The sequence below is a fragment of the Dipodomys merriami genome, unplaced genomic scaffold (genome assembly GCF_024711535.1).
Source record: "Dipodomys merriami isolate MVZ:Mamm:240054 unplaced genomic scaffold, mDipMer1.0.p SCAF_28, whole genome shotgun sequence".
In the NCBI taxonomy this organism is placed as follows: domain Eukaryota; kingdom Metazoa; phylum Chordata; class Mammalia; order Rodentia; family Heteromyidae; genus Dipodomys; species Dipodomys merriami.
In genome coordinates this window covers 8,634,570-8,656,274 of record NW_027204270.1, presented here as the reverse complement: position 1 = coordinate 8,656,274, position 21,705 = coordinate 8,634,570, and the positions used below count along the sequence as shown (strand labels likewise).

Sequence of the window (21,705 nt, the reverse complement as noted above, 5' to 3'; positions counted from 1 at the left end):
TTCTGTGTGGTTTTTTTTGGAGATAAGAGTCTCAGAAGCTGGGTGCTGGTGGCTCATGCCTGTAATTCTAGCAACTGAGGAGACTGAGATCTGAGGATCGCCGTTCAAAGCCACCTGGGCAGGAAAGTCTGTGAGACTCTTATCCCCAATAAACCAGTCAGAAAACCAGAAGTGGGGCTGTGGATCAAGTGGTAGAACACTGGCCTTGAGCTGAAGAGCTCAGGGACAGTGCCTAGGCCCAGAGTTCAAGCCCTATAACTGACTCAGGGAGTTTACATTCCTTGGCTGGCTTTGAACCTCTATCTCAGCCTTCAGAATTACTAGGATTACAGGCATAAGTCACCAGCATCCGGCAAGTCTGAGACTTCTTCTTTTTTTTTTTTTTTTTGGTTGGTTATGGGGCTTGAACTCTGGGCACTGCTCTTGCGCTCTTCAGCAACAGCACCACTTCTGGTTTTCTGGTGGTCTATTGGAGATAAGAGTCTCACAGACTTTCCTGCCCAGGCTGGCTTTGAACCGAGATTCTTAGATCTCAGCCTCCTGAGTAGCTAGGATTACAGGCGAGAGCCACTGGCGCTCGGCTGAGACTCTTATCTTCAATAAAACACCAAAAAGCTGGAAGTAGTACTGTGGATCAAAAGGTAGAGAGTGATAGCCTTGAAGTGAAACATTAGGACAGTGCCAAGGCCCTGCTTTGGAGCCCTAAAACTGGCACCAAAAAACCCAAACTCAGGAGCTGGTAATGTGGCTTAGTGGTAGAGTGCTTGCCTAGCATGCATGAATAAAATCCTTGGCTCCATCACTCAATACCAGACACAGAAAAAGCCAAACGTGGTGCTGTGGCTCAAAGTGATAGAGTGCTCGCCTTGAGCAAAAGCTCAGAGACAACACCCAGACCCTGAGTTCAAGCCCCAAGGCAAGCACAAAAGAAAAGGCCCAAGGGCTGGGAAGGTGGCTCAGTGGTAGAGGCTTGCCTCATGCATGAGGCCCTGGGTTCAATTCCTCAGCACCACATAAGCAGAAAAAAAAAGCCAGAAGTGGCGCTGTGGCTCAAGTGGTAGAGCGCTAGCCTTGAGCTGAAGAGCTGAGGGACAGCGCCCAGGCCCAGAGTTCAGGCCCCACGACCGGACCAAAATAAATGAAAGAAAGAAAGAAAGAAAGAAAGAAAGAAAGAAAGAAAGAAAGAAAGAAAGAAAGAAAGAAAGAAAGAAAGAAAGAAAGAAAGAAAGAAAGAAAGAAAGAAAGAAAGAAAGAAAGAAAGAAAGAAGAGGCCCAAATCACAATACTCTGTGGCATGCTGGACCTACAGTCACCCCTGGCACTGGCTGAGGGGAATGCTGGGGGGTCCTCATGGAGGTAGTGACTTACCAGATGTAGACAGATCAGCAGGGCTCTCTGAAGGCAGCAGGCACAGGCAGTGACTCCACTTACCAGGGTTCTCAACTCCCCTGGCTCCTCTGAAGCTTTATTCCCCCTGTCTACTGGTCCTACCCTTGGCCAACTCCCAATGTCCAATCAGAAAGCAGCATCTGCTCAGTCCTGAAGCTCCACCCACTTCCTCCTGTTGGATTTCTGCCTGGTCCAGAGGGTCCTGCAGGAAAGGGGGAGGGGAGGGAGAATGAAAGTTTAACACCCAGTCCTGACTTCTGTGCACTGCAATGCTTGTGCTTCCCTCACTCCTCTGTGTCCTTCAAGTCCAAGTGTGTGAGACAGACATGCTTGCTCTGCTCTCCACCACAGGCGGTAGATGTTTTGCCTCTAGCTAGGAGGCCCATAGTCACTGACAAAGATAATCTGGCTCTTTGTGTGTGTGTGTGTGTGTGTGTGTGTGTGTGTGTGTGTGATATATATTTCTCTCTCTCTCTCCTCTCTCTCTCTCTCATATGGAGAGAGAGAGAGAGAGAGGAGAGAGAGAGAGAGAGAGAGAGAACTGGGGCTTGATCTCAGCATCTCATACCCTGTTCCTTCAGTTTGGCAGATCAAGCATAGCTCTCTGCTCAACCATTTGAGCCACACCTCCACCTCAGGCTGTTTGGTGGTTAAAATTGGAGATAATAGTGTTCAGGAAGCCAGGCATTAGTGGCTCACACCTGTAATCCTAGCTACTCAGGAGGCTGAGATCTGAGGATCATGGTTCAAAGCCAGCCTGGCAGTGAAGGCTGAGACTCTTATCTCCAATTAACCACCAGAAAACCGGAAATGGCGATGTGGCTCAAGTTGTAGAGTCCTAGCCTTGAGCTGAAGAGCTCAGGGACAGTGCCCCGGCCCAGGCTTCAAGCCCCACGACAGGGGGGTGGGGGTGGGGGAAGGCTTCAGGGATCTGGGAAGGTGGCTTAGTGGTAGAGTGCTTGCCTAGCATGCATGAAGGCATGGGTTCAATTCCTCAGTACCACATAAACAGAAGAAGGCAGAAGTGGCTCTGGGGCTCAGGTGGTAGAGTGCTAGCCTTGAGCACAGAGAAGATCAGGGACTGTGCTCTGTCCAGGAGTTCAAAGCCCAGGACTGACAAAAAAAATGTTTTCTGGACTTTCTTATCTGAGCTGGTTTCCAAGGTGGATAATCACATCTCAGCCTCCTGAGTGAACAGGATTACAGACTTGAGCCACTGGCTCCCAGATGATAGGTTTTCTGTTTAATAGGGGGAAAAAGCAATCTTCTTTATCTGAGGTTTTTGATTTTTTTTTTCCTTTGAGAGTTAAATGCACCCAGGCCCAGACTTCAAGCCCCTCAACCATGGAGGGGGGGGAAGGCTTCAGAGGTCTGGGAAGGTGGCTTAGTGGTAGAGTGCTTGCCCAGCATGTATGAAGGCATGGGCTCAATTCCTCAGTACCACATAAACAGAAGAAGGCAAAAGTGGCTCTGAGGCTCAGGTGGTAGAGTGCTAGCCTTGAGCACAAAGAAGATCAGGGACTGTGCTCTGTCCATGAGTTCAAGGCCCAGGACTGACTATATATATATATATATATATATCTTTAGGACTTTTTTTCTTTTCTGGGCTGGTGTCCAACCTGGATAATCACATCTCAGCCTCCTGAGTAGACAGAATTACAGTCCTGAGCCATTAGCACCCACATGCTTGGTTTTCTGTTTGTTTAAGGGGGAAATAAAGCAATCTTGTTTGTCAGAAGATTTTTGTTTGTTTGTTTCTTGCTTTTGCCTGTTAAATGCACCCAAACTCAGGCTGGCAATTTCCTCCTATGGAATCAACTATGAGAGAGGCTAAAGGGAGAATTACTTGGGCTGGGAAGGTGGCTCAGTGGTAGAGCGCTTGCCTTGCATGCCTGAGGCCCTGGGTTCGATTCCTCAGCACCACATAAGAAAAAAAAAACCGGAAGTGGTGCTGTGGCTCAAGTGGTAGAGTGCTAGCCTTGAGCTGAAGAGCTGAGGGACAGCTCCCAGGCCCAGAGTTCAGGCCCCATGACTGGACCCCAAAAAAGAATTACTTGAAGACTGGCTTACACAGCACTACATTCTGATAGCTTTTTGTTGTTGTTGTTTTGGTTTGGTTTTTGGTGGGTTTTTTTGTTGTTGTTTTTTTTCGTCCTGGGCTTGGGTGCTGTCCTCATGCTCTTCATCTCTACCACTTGAGCCACAGCACCACTTCTGGTTTTTAAGTGGTTTATTGGAGATAAGCGTCTCACGGACTTCTTTTTTTTTTTTTGGGGGGGGGGGGGGTCCAGTCGTGGGGCCTAAACTCTGGGCCTGGGCGCTGTCCCTCAGCTCTTCTGCTCAAGACTAGCACTCTACCACTTGAGCCACAGCGCCACTTCCGGCTTTTTTCTTTTTGCTTATGTGGTGCTAAGGAATCGAACCCAGAGCCTCAGGCATGCAAGGCAAGCGCTCTACTACTGAGCCACCTTCCCAGCCCCCCCCCCCATCTCGAGGACTTCTGTGGGAAAGGTGGCTTTGAACCCTGATCCTCAGATCTCAGGATTACTGTAGCTAGGATTACAGGCTGGAGCCACTAGCGCCTGGCTTGATAGCTTGTTTTGATTAAACAAACCAACAAACAATAATCAAAACAAAACTCTGCAAAGGAGGAGACTACAATGCTTGATAATACTCATTATCTTGCCCTTGTAATTGTAACCCCTCTATACAGTATTTTCACAATTTAAAAAACAACAACAACAACTCTGAGCTGGACAATGCTGGCTCATGCCTGAATCCTAGCTCCTCAGGTGGCCGAGTTCTGAGGCTTGAGGTTCAAATCAGCCTGGGAAGAAAAGTGTGAGACTCTTACATCCAATTAATCAACAGGAAACCTGAAGTAGCACTGTGGCTTGAAGTGGTGGAGCATTAGCCCTGAGCAAACAGAGCTTACCAACTGTGCCCTGAACCTGAGTCCAAGCCCAACAAACGAGAGAGAGAGAGAAAGAGAGAAAGAGAGAGAGAGAGACAGAGAGAGAGAGAGAGAGAGAGAGAGAGAGAGAGAGAGAGAGAGAGAGAGAGAGAGAATCTGGCTATATTATTCTGGAGAAATGCTATCAGGATACACTGGACTACAGATCAAATATTCCTTTTTTGTTGTTGTTTGGTTTTGTTTTTGCTTATTTGTCAGTCCTGGGTCTTGAACTCAGGGCCTGGGCACTGTCCCTGAGCTTTTTCTCAAAGCTAACACTCTACTACTTGAGCCACAGTGCCACTTTCAGCTTTATTTATGTGGTACTGAGAAATCGAACCCAGGGCTTCATGCATGCTAGGCAAGCAGTCTACCACTAAGCCACCTTCCCAGCCCCCTGTACAATCTTTGGCACTTCAGAAAATAATTCAGCACTCCTTTCTATTTTAGCACGTGTCATGTCTGTCTGTGCTTGAGTTAGATGCTGGGGTGTTGTGCTGCCAGTCAGGATCTCCACACTGAGCCATGTCCACAAGGCCTTCCTCCTTTCCTTCCTTCCTCTTCTCCTTGCTTCCTCCATGGGATTCTTCCTTCTGTTCTCACTTTCTTTCTAGAATTCGAGTGACATCTTGATCACTTTGTACTTCTGAAGCCCTCTGCCTTTTGAACTGCAGAGAACTTGGCTGGTGTGTGGGGTCAGGGGAATACCAGCATTCCAGGACACCTGCCTTTGGGGTCAGACCCCCAGAGGGTGGCTGTGACTACAGTCAGGTTCTTCACCACACAGCATCCTGGCTGTGGTCACAGCAGCCTGGATCCTGTTCCATATGGTCCTCTCCTTTGAGGCTGTTTATGTTAGGTTTTTAAAAAGAGGTAGGCGAGTAAGAACAGCACCATGCATGTGGTATTCAGGTAAGGGGTAGGTTTATTCATTGATCCGGCTGGCACCAGGTCATCTTGGTCCTCCACGTAGTGGGGAAAGGCCTGGGAAAGAGAGCTGGGAGAGCTGGGAAAGAGAGAGAGCTGGGAAAGAGAGAGAGAGCTGGGAAAGAGAGAGAAAAGAGCTACAAAAGAGCTAGAAAAGAGAAAAGAGGTAGAAAAGAAAGCGTCTGAGCCTGGGCTAGGCCTTATCTAGGGTATGGGCGGAGAAAAGTGTGGCCACATCAAATTCAGATGTGACCTCAGCAGATGCAGATGTGACCTCTTCCAGGTGTGCCAGTTGCCTAGGTAACACAGGTACTGGCTGGAGAGTTTGCTGTGAGGAGGGTGGAGTCTGCTCGCCATCCAGGAGTGGACCTTACAGTCCCCACCCTGCCTGTCTCCAGCAGTTCTGAGCTGTAATCATTTGCTCTCTCCTCAGGTGCCTGAGGAGCCCCTTGGGATTCCTCTCAATAACTGACTCTCACCTCTCCCAATCAGACTTGAGGAGTCTGTCCCAGAGCCCGAGCGGCCGTCGGCTAAGTGACCTGAATCTGCGTGTGCCAAGCAAGTCTGGAGCAGAGGGAATGGCATGCTGGGTTCGTGTGCTGTGGAGACACAGGTGCACACGATGGGGGAAGGGGAAGTATGGTAAGGAGACAAGCCATTTTGAAGCTGTGCCCAGTGTGCTGAAACAGGACCAGAGGTTGTAGAAGTTCATGCAGGAGTGTGTCCCTCATTGCTGCAGACAGCTGATGGTAGGGCAGCATCCTTATGGTGGGCATTGGCTATGGCACCATGGCTCTGAGAACTCCCCAGAGTCTGGGTCACAGGCCTAAGAATACATCGTGTCCCTGCCTCCACTAAGACTGGAGGGAACTCAAGTTTGCCATTTGCCCCACAGGTGGGCACGAGGCCTGGAAGGTTTTAGGTGGCAATGAGAGCCAGTCCCTGGAGCAAGGCCCTCCTTCCCAGAGCCCCTCCCTGCTGGCCAGATGCCAAAGCCCTGGACACTCCTCACAGTTGGCTCAGGAGCCTCAGGTGTGGGCTTTGTGTGTGCTGACAACAGGCTTCTCTGCACTAGGCCGGCCTCTCCTGCCCCCTGCTGGTCAGACTCTGCAAGGTGTCTTCACCACAGCTGTGTCCCCACCTCCCCATGCTGCCTGCCACCCTGGGGGCTTCCAGCCCCTCTTGTATTCAACCAGGTGTGGAAAAGGAAAACGGCTGCTTTCACTTTTGTGAATGTTTGGATGTTGCAGAATTACTTAGTGATTCTGAGTCATGCTCTGAGTCTAAATGTCAGTATTGGCACTGCACATCCACACAAATCACACGAAAAAGAATACTTCCCTTCACTCCATGCCTGAAAAAAACCCAGCATGTATGGTAGAGTAGTATTTGGTTAATAGAGAGTGGCACTAGATTGAATTCAATATTTCATACTTGTTGGGTATTTATTCTGCCATTTCAGCCATGCCTCTATTTCCCCCCATTCACCCTGCCCCCTGCCTTCTTAACTTTTATTTATTTATTTTTTTGGGTCCGGTCATGAGGCCTGAACTCTGGGCCTGGGCGCTGTCCCTCAGCTCTTCAGCTCAAGGCCAGTGCTCTTCCACTGGAGCCACAGCGCCACTTCCGGCTTTTTTCTTTTTTGTTTATGTGGTGCTAAGGAATCGAACCCAGGGCCTCATGCATGCAAGGCAAGCGCTCTACCACCGAGCCACCTTCCCAGCCCCTAAATTTTATTTATTTATATTGTCAGTGGTGGGACCTGAACTCTAGGCCTGGGCGCTGTCCCTCAGCTCTTCAGTTCAAGGCCAGAACTCTACCACTTGAGCCACAGCGCCACTTCCGGATTTTCTGCTTATGTAGTACTGAGGAATCAAACCCAGGGCCTCATGTACTCAAGGCAAGCACTCTACCACTGAACCACCTTCCTAGCCTAGCCCTCTATCCCCTTTATAAAGTGTGTGTGTGTGTGTGTGTGTGTGTGTGTGTGTGTGTGTGTGTGTGTGTGTGTGTGTGTGTGTGTGTGTGTGTGTGTGTGTGTGTTTCAGAACGTGAGCTTGAACTTAGGGCCTGGGAACTGTGTTTTAGCTTTTTCACTGAAGACTGGTTCCCTACCACTTAAGCCATATCTGCTCTTGTAGCTTTTTTTGTGGTTCATTGGAGATAAAGAGTCTCACAGACTTTTTCCAGGGCTGGTTTCAAACCTGGATCTTCAGATCTCAGCCCCCAGAGTAACAAGAATTACAGGTGTGAGCCACCTGAGTGGCTTTTATTGTTTGTTTTTGTCAGTGATAGGGCTTCCACTCTGGGCTTGGGTGCTGTCCCTCAGCTCTTCAGCTCAAGGCTAGTGCTCTACCACTTGAGCCACATCACCATTTCCAGTTTTCTGAGTGGATTTTTTTTTTTTTTAATTGGAGATGAGAGTCTCAGGGACTTAGCTGCCTGGGCGGGCTTTGGTGATCCTCAGATCTCAGCCTCCTAAGTAGCTAGGATGACAGGTGTGAGCCCCCGTCTTTTTATTTATTTTTAATCACAGCACTTTCTTTAGTGACACTTATTGTTTGGTAGGCTGTTCTAGACCTACCATAAGAGATGTGAGTTAGGAGAGTGACAGTTCTCATTAGACTGTTAATCCTGAGTAGAATGAATTTTTCTTTAGACTTTGACAACTAAGATGGCACCCCCCTCCCGGGGTCTTAAGGCTTCCCCTCCTCCCCCCTCCTTATTCATGCCACTTTTTATTTTTATTTGCTTGTCTGTTGTGTGGGCCTGGGCGCTGCCCCTCAGCTTTCCAGCTCAAGGCTAGTGCTCTACTACTGAGCCACAGCGCCACTTCCAGTTTTGTAGTAGTTGATTGGAGATAAAAGTCTCAGGCCTTCACTGCCCAGGCTGGCTTTGAACCGTGATCCTCAGATCTCAGCCTCCTGAGTGGCTAGGATGAAAGGCGTGAGCCACCGGCGCCCGGCCATGCTATTTTTAATAGCTATAAAAAGGGCCGAACTGAGCAGCAGAAACTAGAGAGCACCCAGGGGCTGGGAGGGCGGGCAGCGCACTGGACGGTTGCGGCCCACGTGGCTGCCGTGGGTGGCGGGCATTGCGCGTGCGCACGGCGGTAGTTGCTGGGCTTTCGGGGAAGCATGGCAGCCGCCGGGGACCCCAAGGGGTGGACTGGATGGGGCTTCAGCAAGTGGAAGGCAGGCTGGAGGCGCTTGTGGCGCTCCGAGGAAGAGCCAAGCAAGCCCCAAGACGACGACGGGGCTCCCCTGATTCAAAGGCTAGCCCTCCAGGCCAGCCTCACCTTCCCCGGCCCCGGGGACCCCGGCGACCTTGAGGCGACCTCTGGCTTCAGGGAGAACCTGGGCCGTCTGCAGAGCCTGCTGGGCCAGGTGCGGGCCCGGGACCTCCGGCTGGCCCCGCGCAGGGCCTCCGGGCGGGCGCCGGGCCGGCCGCCCTTCACCTACATGCGCATCTGCGAGACCCCGGCCTTCAGCCTGGGCGTGTTCCTGCTGCGGGCCGGCGCCCGCATCCCGCTGCACGACCACCCGGGCATGCACGGCCTGCTGCGGGTGCTCTACGGCACCGTGCGCATCCGCTGCCTGGACCGGCTGGAGCCGGGCGGCGGGCCGGGCCCGGGGGCGCTGCGGCAGCAGGCCCCGCCGCCGGGGACCCCCGAGGGGGCCACCCCGCGGCCTGGGGTCCTGCGCTCCGAGGCCGAGTACACCGAGGCCAGCGCCCCCTGCGTCCTCAGCCCGAGCCAGGACAACTTGCATCAGATCCTGGCGGTTCGGGGCCCGGCTGCCTTCCTGGACATCCTGGCTCCGCCCTACGACCCCACCCTGGGCCGGGAATGCCACTATTACCAAATGCTGGAGCGCCTTCCCCTGGGGGCGGAAGAAGCCCAAGGAGGCGCCACCTGGGACCTTCCCCGAGCCGTTTGGCTCTTGGAGACACCGGAGGCAGATGACTTCTGGGGTGAAGAAGAACCATACCCAGGGCCCAAAGTGCTCCTGTGAAGTCACTACCTAGCTACCGAGAACGCAGTGCTGAAGATCTGCCCAGCCCCAGCACAGCCTGGCCGCCTGGGGCTCTCCCTCCGCCTCAGGGAATCTCCCTAACTCTGGTTGCCTGGGACCCAACACAAGGACTGTCCCCAACCTGGGCCTTGGATGAGTGTCCTTTGATAGGGTCCTTTAAAGGCCTCCTACTATAAATCTCAACACAAATATTTATATACCAAGTGTTTCCTGTGCTTATTGTGGGTGTGTCCTTGAAGAGTCTGGGGAATCTGGTCTGAAGTGTTTTTTTCTCATGTGAGGATCACCCAAGCACCCTCCCCAGAGCTGGAAGTGAGAAAGTGATGAGAACACCTGATCGGGGGCTGGACCCCCTTATTCTGTGCGCTAGATCACCCTTTTCTCTCCACCAGTTTCTTGCCTCTGGTGTTTTATTAGAGTCACAGAAAACAAGCAACACAGTAACAGTGGGGTGTCTTTTAATCCAATTAGAGACAAGGGAGTGTTACCAGAGATAGGTGTCAGCCTAGCTAAGACAACTCACCTTCATTGCCCCCATACAGTCACAGAACTTTCCAGATGTGCAGGGATTCGTCAAGGTGCCCTCTGTCAGGGATCATTCCAGAGATCAACCAACAAGACCAATGTTATCAAATGACCACAGGGAACTAATGTTATCAAATGACCACAGGGAACAGCTGTGTGAAGCCCCGTGGGGAAATTCTGATTTGATTCCCAGAATGCAGAAGACTTGTATGGTTAGCAAAATGAGCTCCCTTCCCACAGCTTAGTACCCTCCTTCCCCTCTCCACATGCTCCCTTCCATGAGCAACACCAGCCCCATGTAGTGAAGGCAGTAAGTAATCAGCCTCCAGCCCCCTTTCCCTTGGGATGGCACTTCTCTGGGGCAGCTACCACCATAGAAGGCAACAAGAGCCCCTTAGAGTGACCTTCAGGTCAGGGCAGTTGCAGGAGCCTTATCTACTATTTGGACAGCAGCCATAAATCCTAGTCTGCCGTGACGAAGCCCCGGGCCCACACGTCCACACCAGGGTCTCGCCTCCTAGCCTTTTCTAGCTCCTAGACTTCCTGGGTTACATAGGTCACCTCAGAAAATAGCCAGCGCTGCTTCTGACTTCTCCCTGTGAGAAGGGGTCTTGCCGGCCCCTTTCCCGGCAACAAACCTTTCTTTGTTCTCTGTACCTGGATGTCTGCTTGGTTTTCTGGCAAAGTCTAATTTACCCCATCATATATCCCAAGGTCACACTGCTTCCCTGCATGCCTGTACTTTCAACCCAGTTCAACTTTGTGGTTTTTTTCCCCTGACTCTCTGCTTTGGTTTTCACTTCCCAGTGTCCAGGAGAAAAGCTAGTGACATCGGCACCAAGCTAGGTAGGCCTCCTAGAGCAGTACAGAATGGAGTCCATATAATAGAAGCAGGAATGTCCACATTTAGGGCAGGGTTCCACACCGAAGGACACCATATTGGGCTGCCTTATGGCCCTCAGGGTGTCCATGAGCTCAGCACAGTACAGGGAACCCCTCTGGGTGCGAACAGCACTCGGGCTATCATAGGCCTCCAGAGGGACAGGGTACAGCTCCAGGCATAGCTGGTTCAGCCTGGCAGTGTGGCACAGCAGGTTTTTCAGGACAGCCAGAGAGAGGTGGTTCCCATAGAAACAGAGCTTGGTGAGCTTGGAGCATTGGCTCAGGGCGGGCAGGATGGCAGTGAGATGGGAGTCCTCGATCCCACAGTCCTCCAAGTTCAGGATCTCCAGGGTGGCTGCAAGTTGCTCTAGTAGAGCTTGGAGCATCCCAGGACGCACAGGGATCAGGCTGACACCTTTCAGACTCAGGTGTTTTAGCTGGTGAGTGCTCAAGCACCTGGGCAGACACTTCAGATCGGATTTCCTAAGCCTGCAGTGTGTTATTGACAGGGTCTCCAGGGGAGTCTTCAGAGACCTGAGGAGAAAGCAGGGATGCAGTTCTGATATAGGGATTGCAGACTGGAATCTTTTTCACCCAATTCAAGGTAGATCTGACCGTGGCAAAATACCTCCCTAGCAAGCACCAAGCCCCTGAGTGGACCCCTCATACCCGCAAGAAAACAAGCAAAGCAAAGCAAAGAGTGTGGTCACTAATCACCCCATTGGAGGTTGAGGATTTTGAGTAGCTCAGTCCCCCAACTCCACAGCTCCCTTTCTTCAAGCCCATCCTTCAGCTCTGGCCACTTAAGGCCAGTGGCCACATGTAGGAAGGACAAATCCAGGGCAGGTCTGGCAACATTGTTAGGGCTCATTCCTGAGGGCTCATCCTGAAAACTTGAAGTGCTATCCATCCCCCCTATCCCCCTAGAAATCTTCCTCAACCCCAGAACCAACTGCCTTCTCTCCCTGGGCACACACCTGTTCCAAATGGAGCCTCAGAGAGCAGTATGCACAGGACAAACCGGGCAGGTGCTCAATCTCTCCTTCATTGTCCTCTTCTTCCTCATACATGTCCTGACCATAGGCTTCCTAAAGGGAAACTCCTAGCCATTTTTCCTAGATTAGATGCCCCACTGTTGGCTTGCAGGCATGAAGGCACTTTCCATAGCCATCTACTCTGATTTGTCTTCTGATTTAGAAAGGCTTTGGGAGACCGCATAGCAGTATAGTTTAAGATATAATAACAGGCCTTGGAATGTGGCTTAGTGACTGAGTGCTTGCTTAGCATGTATGAAGCCCTGGGTTCAATTCCTCAGTGCCTCATACACAGAAAAAGCCAGAAGTTTGGGGCTGGGAAGGTGGCTCAGTGGTAGAGCGCTTGCCTTGCATGCATGAGGCCCTGGGTTTGATTCCTCAGCACCACATAAGCAAAAAGAAAAAAGCTGGAAGTGGTGGTGGGGCTCAAGTAGTAGAGTGCTAGCCTTGAGCTGAAGAGCTGAGGGACAGCGCCCAAGCCCAGAGTTCAGACCCTACGACCAGACCCAAAAAAAAAGCCAGAGTGGTGCTGTGGCTCAAGTGGTAGAGTGCTAGCCTTGAGCAAAAGAAGCTCAGAGACAGAGCCCAGGCTCTGAGTTCAAGCCCCAGGACTGGCAAAAAAAAATACAGTCAGAGTAAGAAATCGAACATGCACACTAATGTCTATCATCCTGGCTGATAGTCAGTACATGTCTACCCATGTTGCAGGTAACAAGAAAAAGCTGGGCATTGCTCTTCAGAGAGCTGCCCATTTTTCCTTACCTGAGTATCTGGTGCAGGTTGCCTTGGAGAAAAGAGACTCGATTCATATAGAGCTGCTGGAGACAGTTGAAGTTGCTGAACTGAGAAATAAATATGGCGGCACGTTCCATCTGTTTCTTTGAAGACATACATTCAGGCACATAGATGTGTGAGAGGAAGAGTTTGTGCAAATTTTTCATCTTGCCCAGGTAAGGAGCAAACATGGCCAATGTGCTCAGGCTCAAAGGGCAATTCACTTCCACCTCCTCCACATATGCTAGCTCCAGTGGGTCCAAGAAAGAGAACGGGTGCAATTCATTGACATTACAGTAACAATGTTCCCAAATCTGCAGCTTCCTACAGCACAGCTGGACCAAACATTTCTTCTGCTTAGCCCACTCAAACAAATAGTTTTGAGGTTCATTTTCATCACAACGCTTCAAGGACAGGTCTACTGTCACCCTTAAGGGCTGCTTCTCTCCTGGCCCTGGAAAGGCCTCCATTAATTGGTTCCTTCTTCTCTTTGGTGGTGGTTGTGAGGTGTCAGTATCTATTGCTCCAGACCACACATTCCAGAAGCTTTGGTGTTCTTTTGTCAAGTCTAAGACTTGCAACTTGCATCTCCTGTGGAGAAACCAGGGGGAAAATTATAAGATCATACATAGAGATCCAATACCCAATGAGTATTTCTATCTGTCTATTTATCTATCATCTATCTATCTATCTATCATCTATTTATCATTTGTATTGCTTCTGGGTCTTGAAATCAGGGACTCACTCACTCCTGCTTCTGGGTCTTGAAATCAGGACTCACTCACTCCTGCTTAACCTTTGAGCTTAAGAAGTGAGCTATTGGGGCTGGGAAGGTGGCTCAGTGGTAGAGTGCTTGCCTTGCATGCATACAGCCTTGGGTTCGATTCCTCAGCCCACATAAGCAAAAAGAAAAAAAAGCCAGAAGTGTCGCTGTGGCTCAAGTGGTAGAGCGCTAGCCTTGAGCTGAAGAGCTGAGGGACAGCGCCCAGGCTCAGAGTTCAGGCCCCACGACCAGACCCCTCCCCCCAAAAAATGAAGTCAGCTATTAAATAATAAATAAGATCTGTACTATACCACTTGAGCAATGCCTTCAGTTCTGGCTTTTTGCTAGTTAACTGGAGATAAGCATTTTACAGATTTGTCTCCCAGTGTTGGCTTTAAACTGTGATCCTTACATCTCAATCTCCTGAGTAGTAGGTATGATTACAAATGTGAGTCACCAGTGCCAGCTCTGGGATTTTAATATACATACCAGATACCAGCTGCATCATTTGCAGTTTGGTCACCATCTAAATTTGTCTTCTTTAAAAAAAAATTAGGAGCCAGGCACTGGTAGCTCACATAATCCTAGCTACTCAGGAGGCTGAGATCTGAGGATCTCCGTTCAAAGCCAGCCCAGGCAGGAAAGTCCATGAGACTCATCTCCAATTAACAATCAGAAAACCGGAAGTGGAATAATGATGCTCATTTAAAGTCACAAGTTCATTCTAACTTTCCTGGAGCAAATTGTCTATCACAGTCTGTAATATATAACGGTGCTCATATGTTATATACCATATATGTGATCAGCAGCATGGGGATATTTAGTAGTGGTTCAACCAGATGAGTGGGAGTTCTTTGTTTCTTAAGTCCTGTTAGTTTTGTCATATCACCTAACATTTTGGATTCATCATCCACAATACTGTGAATTTCCGGAAATTAAGTAATCACTTAATCACGATCAAAAAAAAAAAAAAAAAAAAGAACCTTGGGGAAGGGAGGGAGGGAGGGGATGGTAGGGGGAAAAAAAAAAAAAAAAAAAGAAAACCGGAAGTGGCACCGTGTCCCAACGTGGTAGAGCACTCGCCTTAAGCTGAAGAGCTCAGGAACAGTGCTCAGGCCCCCAAGTTCAAGCCCCATGACTGACAAAAAAAAAAAAAAAATTAGGGCTGGGAATGTGACTTAGTGGTAGAGTGCTTACCTAGCATGCACAAAGCCCCAGTTTGATTCTTCAGTACCACATAAACAGAAAAAGCCAGAAGTGGTGATGTGGCTCAAGTAGTAGAGGGCTTGCCTTGAGTTGAAGAGCTGAGGGACAGTGCCCAGGCCCAGAGTTCAAGCCCCATGACTGACAAAAAAAAAAAGAAGTATTTATTTAGTGCTGGTCCTAAGACTTGAACTCAGAGACTGACATTGTCCCTGAGCTTTGGTGCTCTACCACTTTGAGCCACAGCTCCACTTCCAGCTTTTTGGTGGTTAATTGGAGACAAGAGTCTCAGCCTCCTGATAGGATTGCAGATGTGAGCCACCAGTGCCCAGAGTTTCTAGTTAAATCTCTCTCTCTCTCTTTCTCTCTCTCTCTCTCTCTCTGTCTCTCTCTCTCCCCCTTTCCACCCTCCCTCCCCCTTCCTCTTGAAATACTATGGCTTGAACCCAGCCCCTGATGCATGCTAGGTAAAGGCTCTTCCTCTGGGTTACAGAGGCAGTAATCTCTGCTTTCACTCCATACTGATCCTTGAGGCCTGGTCCTCACTGGCAGAGCTTGGGGGGAAGGTGGCAGATGCATCTGCTTCCTTCAGCAGCTCCTTCAGTCACCCCAGCATCCATCACTGTGCTCCGCTCACAAGCTCCTTCCCAGACAGAGCCCAGAAAAGGCCCAGGCCCCTCTAATCTGCCCAGCGCCATCAGATGCTTTTCTCTCCACTCTCCTGGTTCTCAACTCAGTCTTCCCTAAGCTCCACAGCTCTCACTTCCAGCTCTCTGGCTGGACCTCACTCACCTGGGCCGATCCTTCTGAGCAAGCAGCATATTGAGTGCACCCAGGGAGATTTTTAGGAGCTCCTGGTCTTGTCTGTTTATCAGGGGTCCCAGGGGGAGGCAGGGGAAGGGCCAGACCTGCACCATGGCCTTCAGCACCTTCATGCATTTCCTTTTCAAGGCCTCCAGGAACAACAGAGGGAAGAGATCGCAGGGCAGGTCCTCCAGAGCAGAGATGGCCAAGGCCTGGTTCTGCAGCAGGCTCTGCATGGCCAGCTGCACGAGTTTGGGTGGGTTATCTCCCATCTTGATGAACCTTCAGGGAAAGGAATCTGGAACAGCATGTAGAGAGTTTCAGTCATGGCTCAAAGGGAGAACACAGTGTGTAGATGCAAGTGTGTGCTTGTCCTAGGGCTTGAACTCTGGGCCTGAGTACTCTCAGTGCAGTCTTTGAGCTTCTGTGTTGAAGGCTAGTATTCTACTATTTGAGCCACAGACTCACTTCGGTTAATTGGAGAGAAGAGTCTCATGGGAAGAGTCTCATGGGCTTTCTTGCCTGGGCTGGCTTTGAACTGTGGTCCTCAGATCTCAGCCTCCTGAGTAGTTTTGACAGGGTCTGTCTGCCTAGCTCAGGCGGACCCAGACCAAGGCTCTTCTTCCCTCTCTCTCCTCTATTTGTATTTGTATCTCTCTCTCTCTCTCTCTCTCTCTCTCTCTCTCTCTCTCTCTCTCTCTCTCTCTCTCTCCCAATTGTTCAGCTTTATTTAAAAGAAAGTTTAGGGGGGCTGGGAAGGTGGCTCAGTGGTAGAGCGCTTGCCTTGCATGCCAGAGGCCCTGGGTTCGATTCCTCAGCACCACATAAGCAAAAAAAAAAAAAAAGCTGGAAGTGGTGCTGTGGCTCAAGTGGTAGAGCGCTAGCCTTGAGCTGAAGAGCTGAGGGACAGCGCCCAGGCCCAGAGTTCAGGCCCCACGACCGGACCCCCCCCCCCAAAAAAAGAAAGTTTAGAGCTGGGGGGTGGTGAATGCCATTCATTCCAGCCAACTACCAGAAGGCAAGATAATACAGCAGGGTGGAGTATCTTGAGTGGGGACTTTTGAGAAACTATCTTAAAAAAAAAAAAAAAAAGAAGAAAGGAAGAAAAACTCCTGTAGTTGAATTTACAAGATTATAGTATCACCAGCTTCTTCAATTATCCTAGAAAGTAATAAAATGAAAGAGTTACCTTGTCAAAATACAAGTCTAGAGCCTGGCACTGGTGTATTACACTTGCAGTCTTAGCTACTCAGGAGGCTGAAATCCAAGCATCTTGGTTTGAAACCAGCCCACGCAGTAATGCCTGTAAGACTTTGATCTCCAATTAACTACAGAATGCGCTGAGAAAAGAACTGTGACTCAAGTGGTAGAGCCCTAACCTTGAGCAAAAAAGCTTAGGGACAGCGCCCAGACCCTGGGTTCAAGCCCCAGGACTAGCATAAAACAAACAAACAAAAAAGGCCCCCAAACAAACAAAAACCATGTCTGCACAGATTGTACACATCTTTGATCCTAAATACTCCAGGTCAGCGTTATGGCAGGTTGAAGCTTAAAACCAGTGTGAGCAAAAACTTATGGAAACACCAGCTCAACCAACCTCGCAAGTGTGGTGGCCCAACTTTTAATTCCTTTCAGCTACTGGGAGGACCTCAGTACTAAGGCCTACCTCGGGCCTACCCAAGAAACTTTAGTCACAAATAGCTGCTAGCAAGTGCTGGGATAGGCGGTTTCAGGTGGTAAAAAAGCACACCTAATCACCAGGCACTGATGGCGCACGCCTGTAATCCCAGCTATTCCAGAGGCTGAGATCCAAACCAAAGCCTGATATCTGTTCATCTGATGACTGACACCCCAGAGATTGAAGAAGGGTCTCTTCCGGAGGTGAGGGACTTACCTGAGGTGGCTCAGGCCTCTCAAAAGTCCCAGCGCCCTTGGCTTCCCGGAAGCTTCTTTCTATTCAGCCTTCCCCTTTCAACTCCCAGTGTCCAATCAGAAAGCCGCATCTGATTTGATCTCTTTCGCTCCACCCGGTGAATCCTGATTGGCTCTCCGTCCTCCCCTAGATAAACTGAATTAGAGGTTTCTACAGGAAAAGGGTAAAGTTTAGGGATACTAAAAAGTCCAGGATTCATTCCTGAGTTCTCTTCACTCCACTGGTTTGTATTTTATTCCTCTAGGATCTTCTTGGTCCAAATCCGAGAGGGAAGTTTACTCTGTGGCCGACACTCAGGATGTGGTTTAGTGGTAGATCACAGATGCACTAGGTCTGTATTGCTGGACCTGGAGTCCTGAATTTATGCCTTGCCAGAAAGATGCTTTATCATGTTGAGCCACACCCCAACTCATTAGAACATTCTCAACTATGGCTAGGTGTTGTTTCTTCAAATTCGTTTCCTTCCTTAAATTCCTCCCTTGCTTGCCTTTCTTAAGGTTTTCTTTTTATTTATTTTTTTCAGTAAATGTTATTTTGTAACCTTTGGAGGATCTGAACTCTCTATCTGCTTCCCTCAGCCTCCAAAATGCTGGAATTACAGGATTGTCTTTTTGAGACTGGTTTGTTAGAATCATAGAAAAATGAGCCACAAGAAATACAGATACCCTTGGATAGACGTTTACATAATCAATAAATATGGTAAATAATTCTAGAACTTTTATAAAGGGAGGGAGTGATCCAGTAGTACTTTAATTCTGTTGGAAATATAGCAAGGATAGCAAGGGGCCATATCCTTGTGTTGCTTGCCCTAAGAAAAGGAAGTTTGCCTGATTGCTGTGTTTTCTTTTTTTCTTTCTTTCTTTCCTTCTTCTCTTTCTTCTTTCCTTCCCTTTATTTTTGTACCCATACTGGGGCCTAGGCACTGTCACTTAGCTTTTTCAGTCAAGGTTGGCATTTTACCACATGAGCCATGTCTCCATTTCTACTTTTTGCTGGCTCATTGGAGATAATAGTCAGATTTGGCTTTGAATTAGGATCCACAATTCTCAGCCTGAAATAACCCAGCATATACTTCAGTTGCTCACCTACCCTGGCCCTCATCTTAGACAGAAAATAAGTTTGAAATATCTGTTTTATATTCAGTTTCTGCTTCTTTGTTTCTGGAGAGCAGGTTCTTTATGTTGCCTAGGCTGGTTTACAATTCCTGGGCTCAAATGACGCTTTTGCTCCAGCCTCTAGGCCCAAGTTACTGCACTTGCTTCTCACCTTTGTCCTTCATTTCCTCTTTCCTTATTTCATTTGTCCATCTTTTCCTTGTTCCCCTCTCTCCTTCCATCCTTCCTTACCTCCTCTTTTCTTTCATTCCCCTCTCCTTCTTTTCCTTTTGTTTATTTAAAGTTAAGATGAATTAGGAAAATGTCACTAACCCCATTGTATGCAACTTTATTTGTGTGTGTGTGTGTGTGTGTGTGTGTGTGTGTGTGTGTGTGTGTGTGTGTGTGTGTATGTGTATCCATGGGATTATAGGGGCTCGTGGATTTTTTTTTTTTTTGTCATGACTAGCACTCTACCACTTAAATTACATCTCCACCACTTTTTTTTTTTTTTTGCCAGTCCTAAGACTTGGACTCAGAGCCTGGGCACTGTCCCTGAGGTTCTTTTGCTCAAGGATAGCACTCTACCATTTGAGCCACAGTGCCACTTCCAGCTTTTTCTGTGTATGTGGTACTGAGAAACCAAACCCAGGGCTTCATGCATGCTAGGCAAGTACTCTACCACTAAGTCACTAAGCCAAAGACCCTAAATTACATCTCTAAAGCTGAGCACCAGTGGCTCAGGCCTGACATCCTAGCTACTCAGGAGGCTAAAATCTGAGGATCATGGTTTGAAACCAGGCTGGGCAGACAAATCCAAACGATTCTTTTGTTGTTGTTGCCAGTTCTGGAGCTTGAACTCAGGGCCTGGCCACTGTTCCTAAGGTTTTGTGTTAAAGGCTAGCCCTCTACCACTTGAGCCACAGCTCTACTTCTGGCATTTTTTTGGAAGGTAATTGGAGATAAGAGTTTCAGAGACTTTCCTGTCCTGACTGGCTTCACACCAGGATCCTCAGATCTCAACCCAGGGCCTCATGCATGTGAGGCAAGCACTCTGCCACTGAGCTACCTGCCTGATAGATTTTTATGTCCAATTAACCAGCAAAAGTTGGAAGTAGAGGTGTGGTGCTATTGGTAGAGTTCCAGCCTTGAGTGAAAAAGCCTAGCAAGGGTGCAGTACTTGGGGCTGGGAATGTGGCTTAGTTGTAGAGTGCTTGCCTAGCATACATGAAGCCTTCAGTTAAATTCCTCAGTACCACATAAGCAGAAAAAGCCAAAAATGGTGCTACGGCTCAAGTGGTAGTGCTAGCCTTGAACAGTGCCTAGGCCCTGAGTTCAAGCCTCAGGACTGGCAAAAAGAGTGTGATACCTTTAGTTTAAGCCCCAGTAATGGAAAAGAAATGGAAAATTAACTTGAAATTCAATGTTGACCTACATGGCATGGAAAGAATGCATTAAAAATGAACTAGCCAAGCCAGGTGTCAGTGGTTCACACCTGTCATCCTAGCCACTCAGAAGGCTGAGATCTGAGGATCTCGATTCAAAGCCAGCCAGGGCAGAAAGTCCATGAGACTCATATCTCCAATAAACCACTAGAAAACCGGAAGTGGCACTGTGGCTCAAGTGGTAGAGTGCTCGCCTTGAGCTGAAGAGCTGAGGGATAGTGCCCAAGCCCAGAGTTCAAGCCCTACCACGGACAAAAAATAAAATAAAATAAAATAAAATAATGAGCTAACCACCTGTGCCCAGCTCTAGGTTTGAAATAGTTTTATGAAGATCACAGATACCATTTCTAAAGCAAAACAGAGAATACCTTTGTGTAGCAAGCAAAGAGTAGATTGAGGATTTTGCATGTTTCCATCATAGTTTTTGGTGTTGATTCAGGACCTCATCCTCATGCTAGCTGATCTATGATCTGAGCTCACAGTCCTGAACTGAAACTCTGGAGACCAAGGGATCTTGGTCCCATGAGGTATTTACTGAGTTATTGAAAGTTCTATGAAGAAAATCAGAGTACCAGGTTCTGGGATAAATCCCCTAAGTGTCAACAGTAGGGCTGGGTGGCAGGTGGCAAATGACGGCTAAGCAGGTAGGATCACCTTTTATAAATTGTAGAGGCTTTCTCCTGGCAGGACTAGTGATTAAGGACAGAGGACAGGACAGGACATGGGGAAAAGTCTTGGATAGGAAGTCATTTCCAAGGGATAGTACTTATTACTTTGTTTTGGACAATCACTGTCTGTATATAGACCAGATTAGACTATTCAAGCCTTATACTCTCTACTGCTGGGATTAGAAGATGGACCACTAGACCCATCTTTTTTCTTTTTTCTCGATATCTTGGTGCCTAAAGCAGAAGGAAATGGTCCCTTGTAGCTGGCCAGGTGCCAGTGGCTCAAGCCTGTAATCTGAACTACCCAGGAGGCTGAGATGTAAGGATCAAGGTTCAAAGACAACCTGATCAGAAAAGTCCATGAAACTCTTACTCCCAATTAACCAGCAAAAAGATGGAAGCAGATGGATGGCTGAAGTGGTAGAGTACAAGCCTTGAACAAAAAGCAACAGCACACAAGCCCTAAGTTCAGGCACCAGTACTTGAAAATTAATTAAATAAGTTAAAATAGAAAAAAATAGCTCTTTGCAAGTCATTTTTCCTGGGCTTCCATGTATGTTTTAGAAGACAAAGTTTGTTTTTCTGCTTTTGGTTATTTATAAGCCTTGAAATTGGGGCCTGGATGTCGTCCCTTTCTTTTGCTCAAGGCTAGTGCTCTACCACTGAGCCACAGCTCCACTTCTGGTTTTTGAGTGGTTCATTGGAGATAAATCTCATGGGGACTTTCCTGCCTGGGCTGGCTTCAAACTGTGATCCTCAAATCTCAGCCTCCTGAGTAACTAGGTTTACAGGCTTGAACCACCAGTGCTAGGATATGAACTTTTGACTATGGATTGGACAAAAATTGTCAACAGAATAGCTTCTTAGCTCTGCTCTCTTCTGACACCCACCCCAGTGGTCATTAACTTGATCACCTCTCAGTGTTTTTCCTAACTTTGGCCTTTTCAGTCAGGTCTTAAGGAAATCATCTCTGGTATTCAATGAACCTCTGTAATTTTTTTTTTTTTATTGTGCTAGTGATGGGATCTCAGGGCTCCACACAACAGCTCAGCCCTCATCACTGAGCGGCAGGCACCCTAAGCCCACACTGCATTGTCATTTACCTCATGTTCCAGGAGATTCACAGTAGTCAGGGACACATTTCTAGAAGCTTCTAGATTAATGGCTATGGCCAGGATGAGTCCATGTCCACCCTACTGGGCAGTTGGTAGAGAACGAGATGGGGCCCAGTGCTGGGTCCTGAGTTCATTGTGCTAATGCCCTTGAAAGGGTTTGGA

General features: G+C 48.7%; 2 protein-coding genes across 2 annotated transcripts; one reads left to right on the top strand and one right to left on the bottom strand.

Annotated features, from left to right (window-relative positions):
- The first annotated feature begins 8,383 nt into the window (after nucleotides 1-8,383).
- LOC138837963 (2-aminoethanethiol dioxygenase-like) lies at nucleotides 8,384-9,481 on the top strand. The gene has a single exon (XM_070036957.1). It carries the CDS (start codon nucleotides 8,407-8,409, stop codon nucleotides 9,280-9,282), a length of 876 nt encoding a protein of 291 aa, XP_069893058.1. The 5' UTR covers nucleotides 8,384-8,406; the 3' UTR covers nucleotides 9,283-9,481.
- A 1,189-nt stretch (nucleotides 9,482-10,670) lies between these two features.
- On the bottom strand, nucleotides 10,671-15,560 carry LOC138838454 (PRAME family member 12-like). Its single transcript, XM_070037959.1, has 3 exons — nucleotides 15,277-15,560; nucleotides 12,507-13,109; nucleotides 10,671-11,244 (listed from the first exon to the last, which is right to left on the bottom strand). Exons 1-3 carry the CDS (start codon nucleotides 15,558-15,560, stop codon nucleotides 10,671-10,673), a joined length of 1,461 nt encoding a protein of 486 aa, XP_069894060.1.
- Between the last annotated feature and the right edge of the window lie 6,145 nt (nucleotides 15,561-21,705).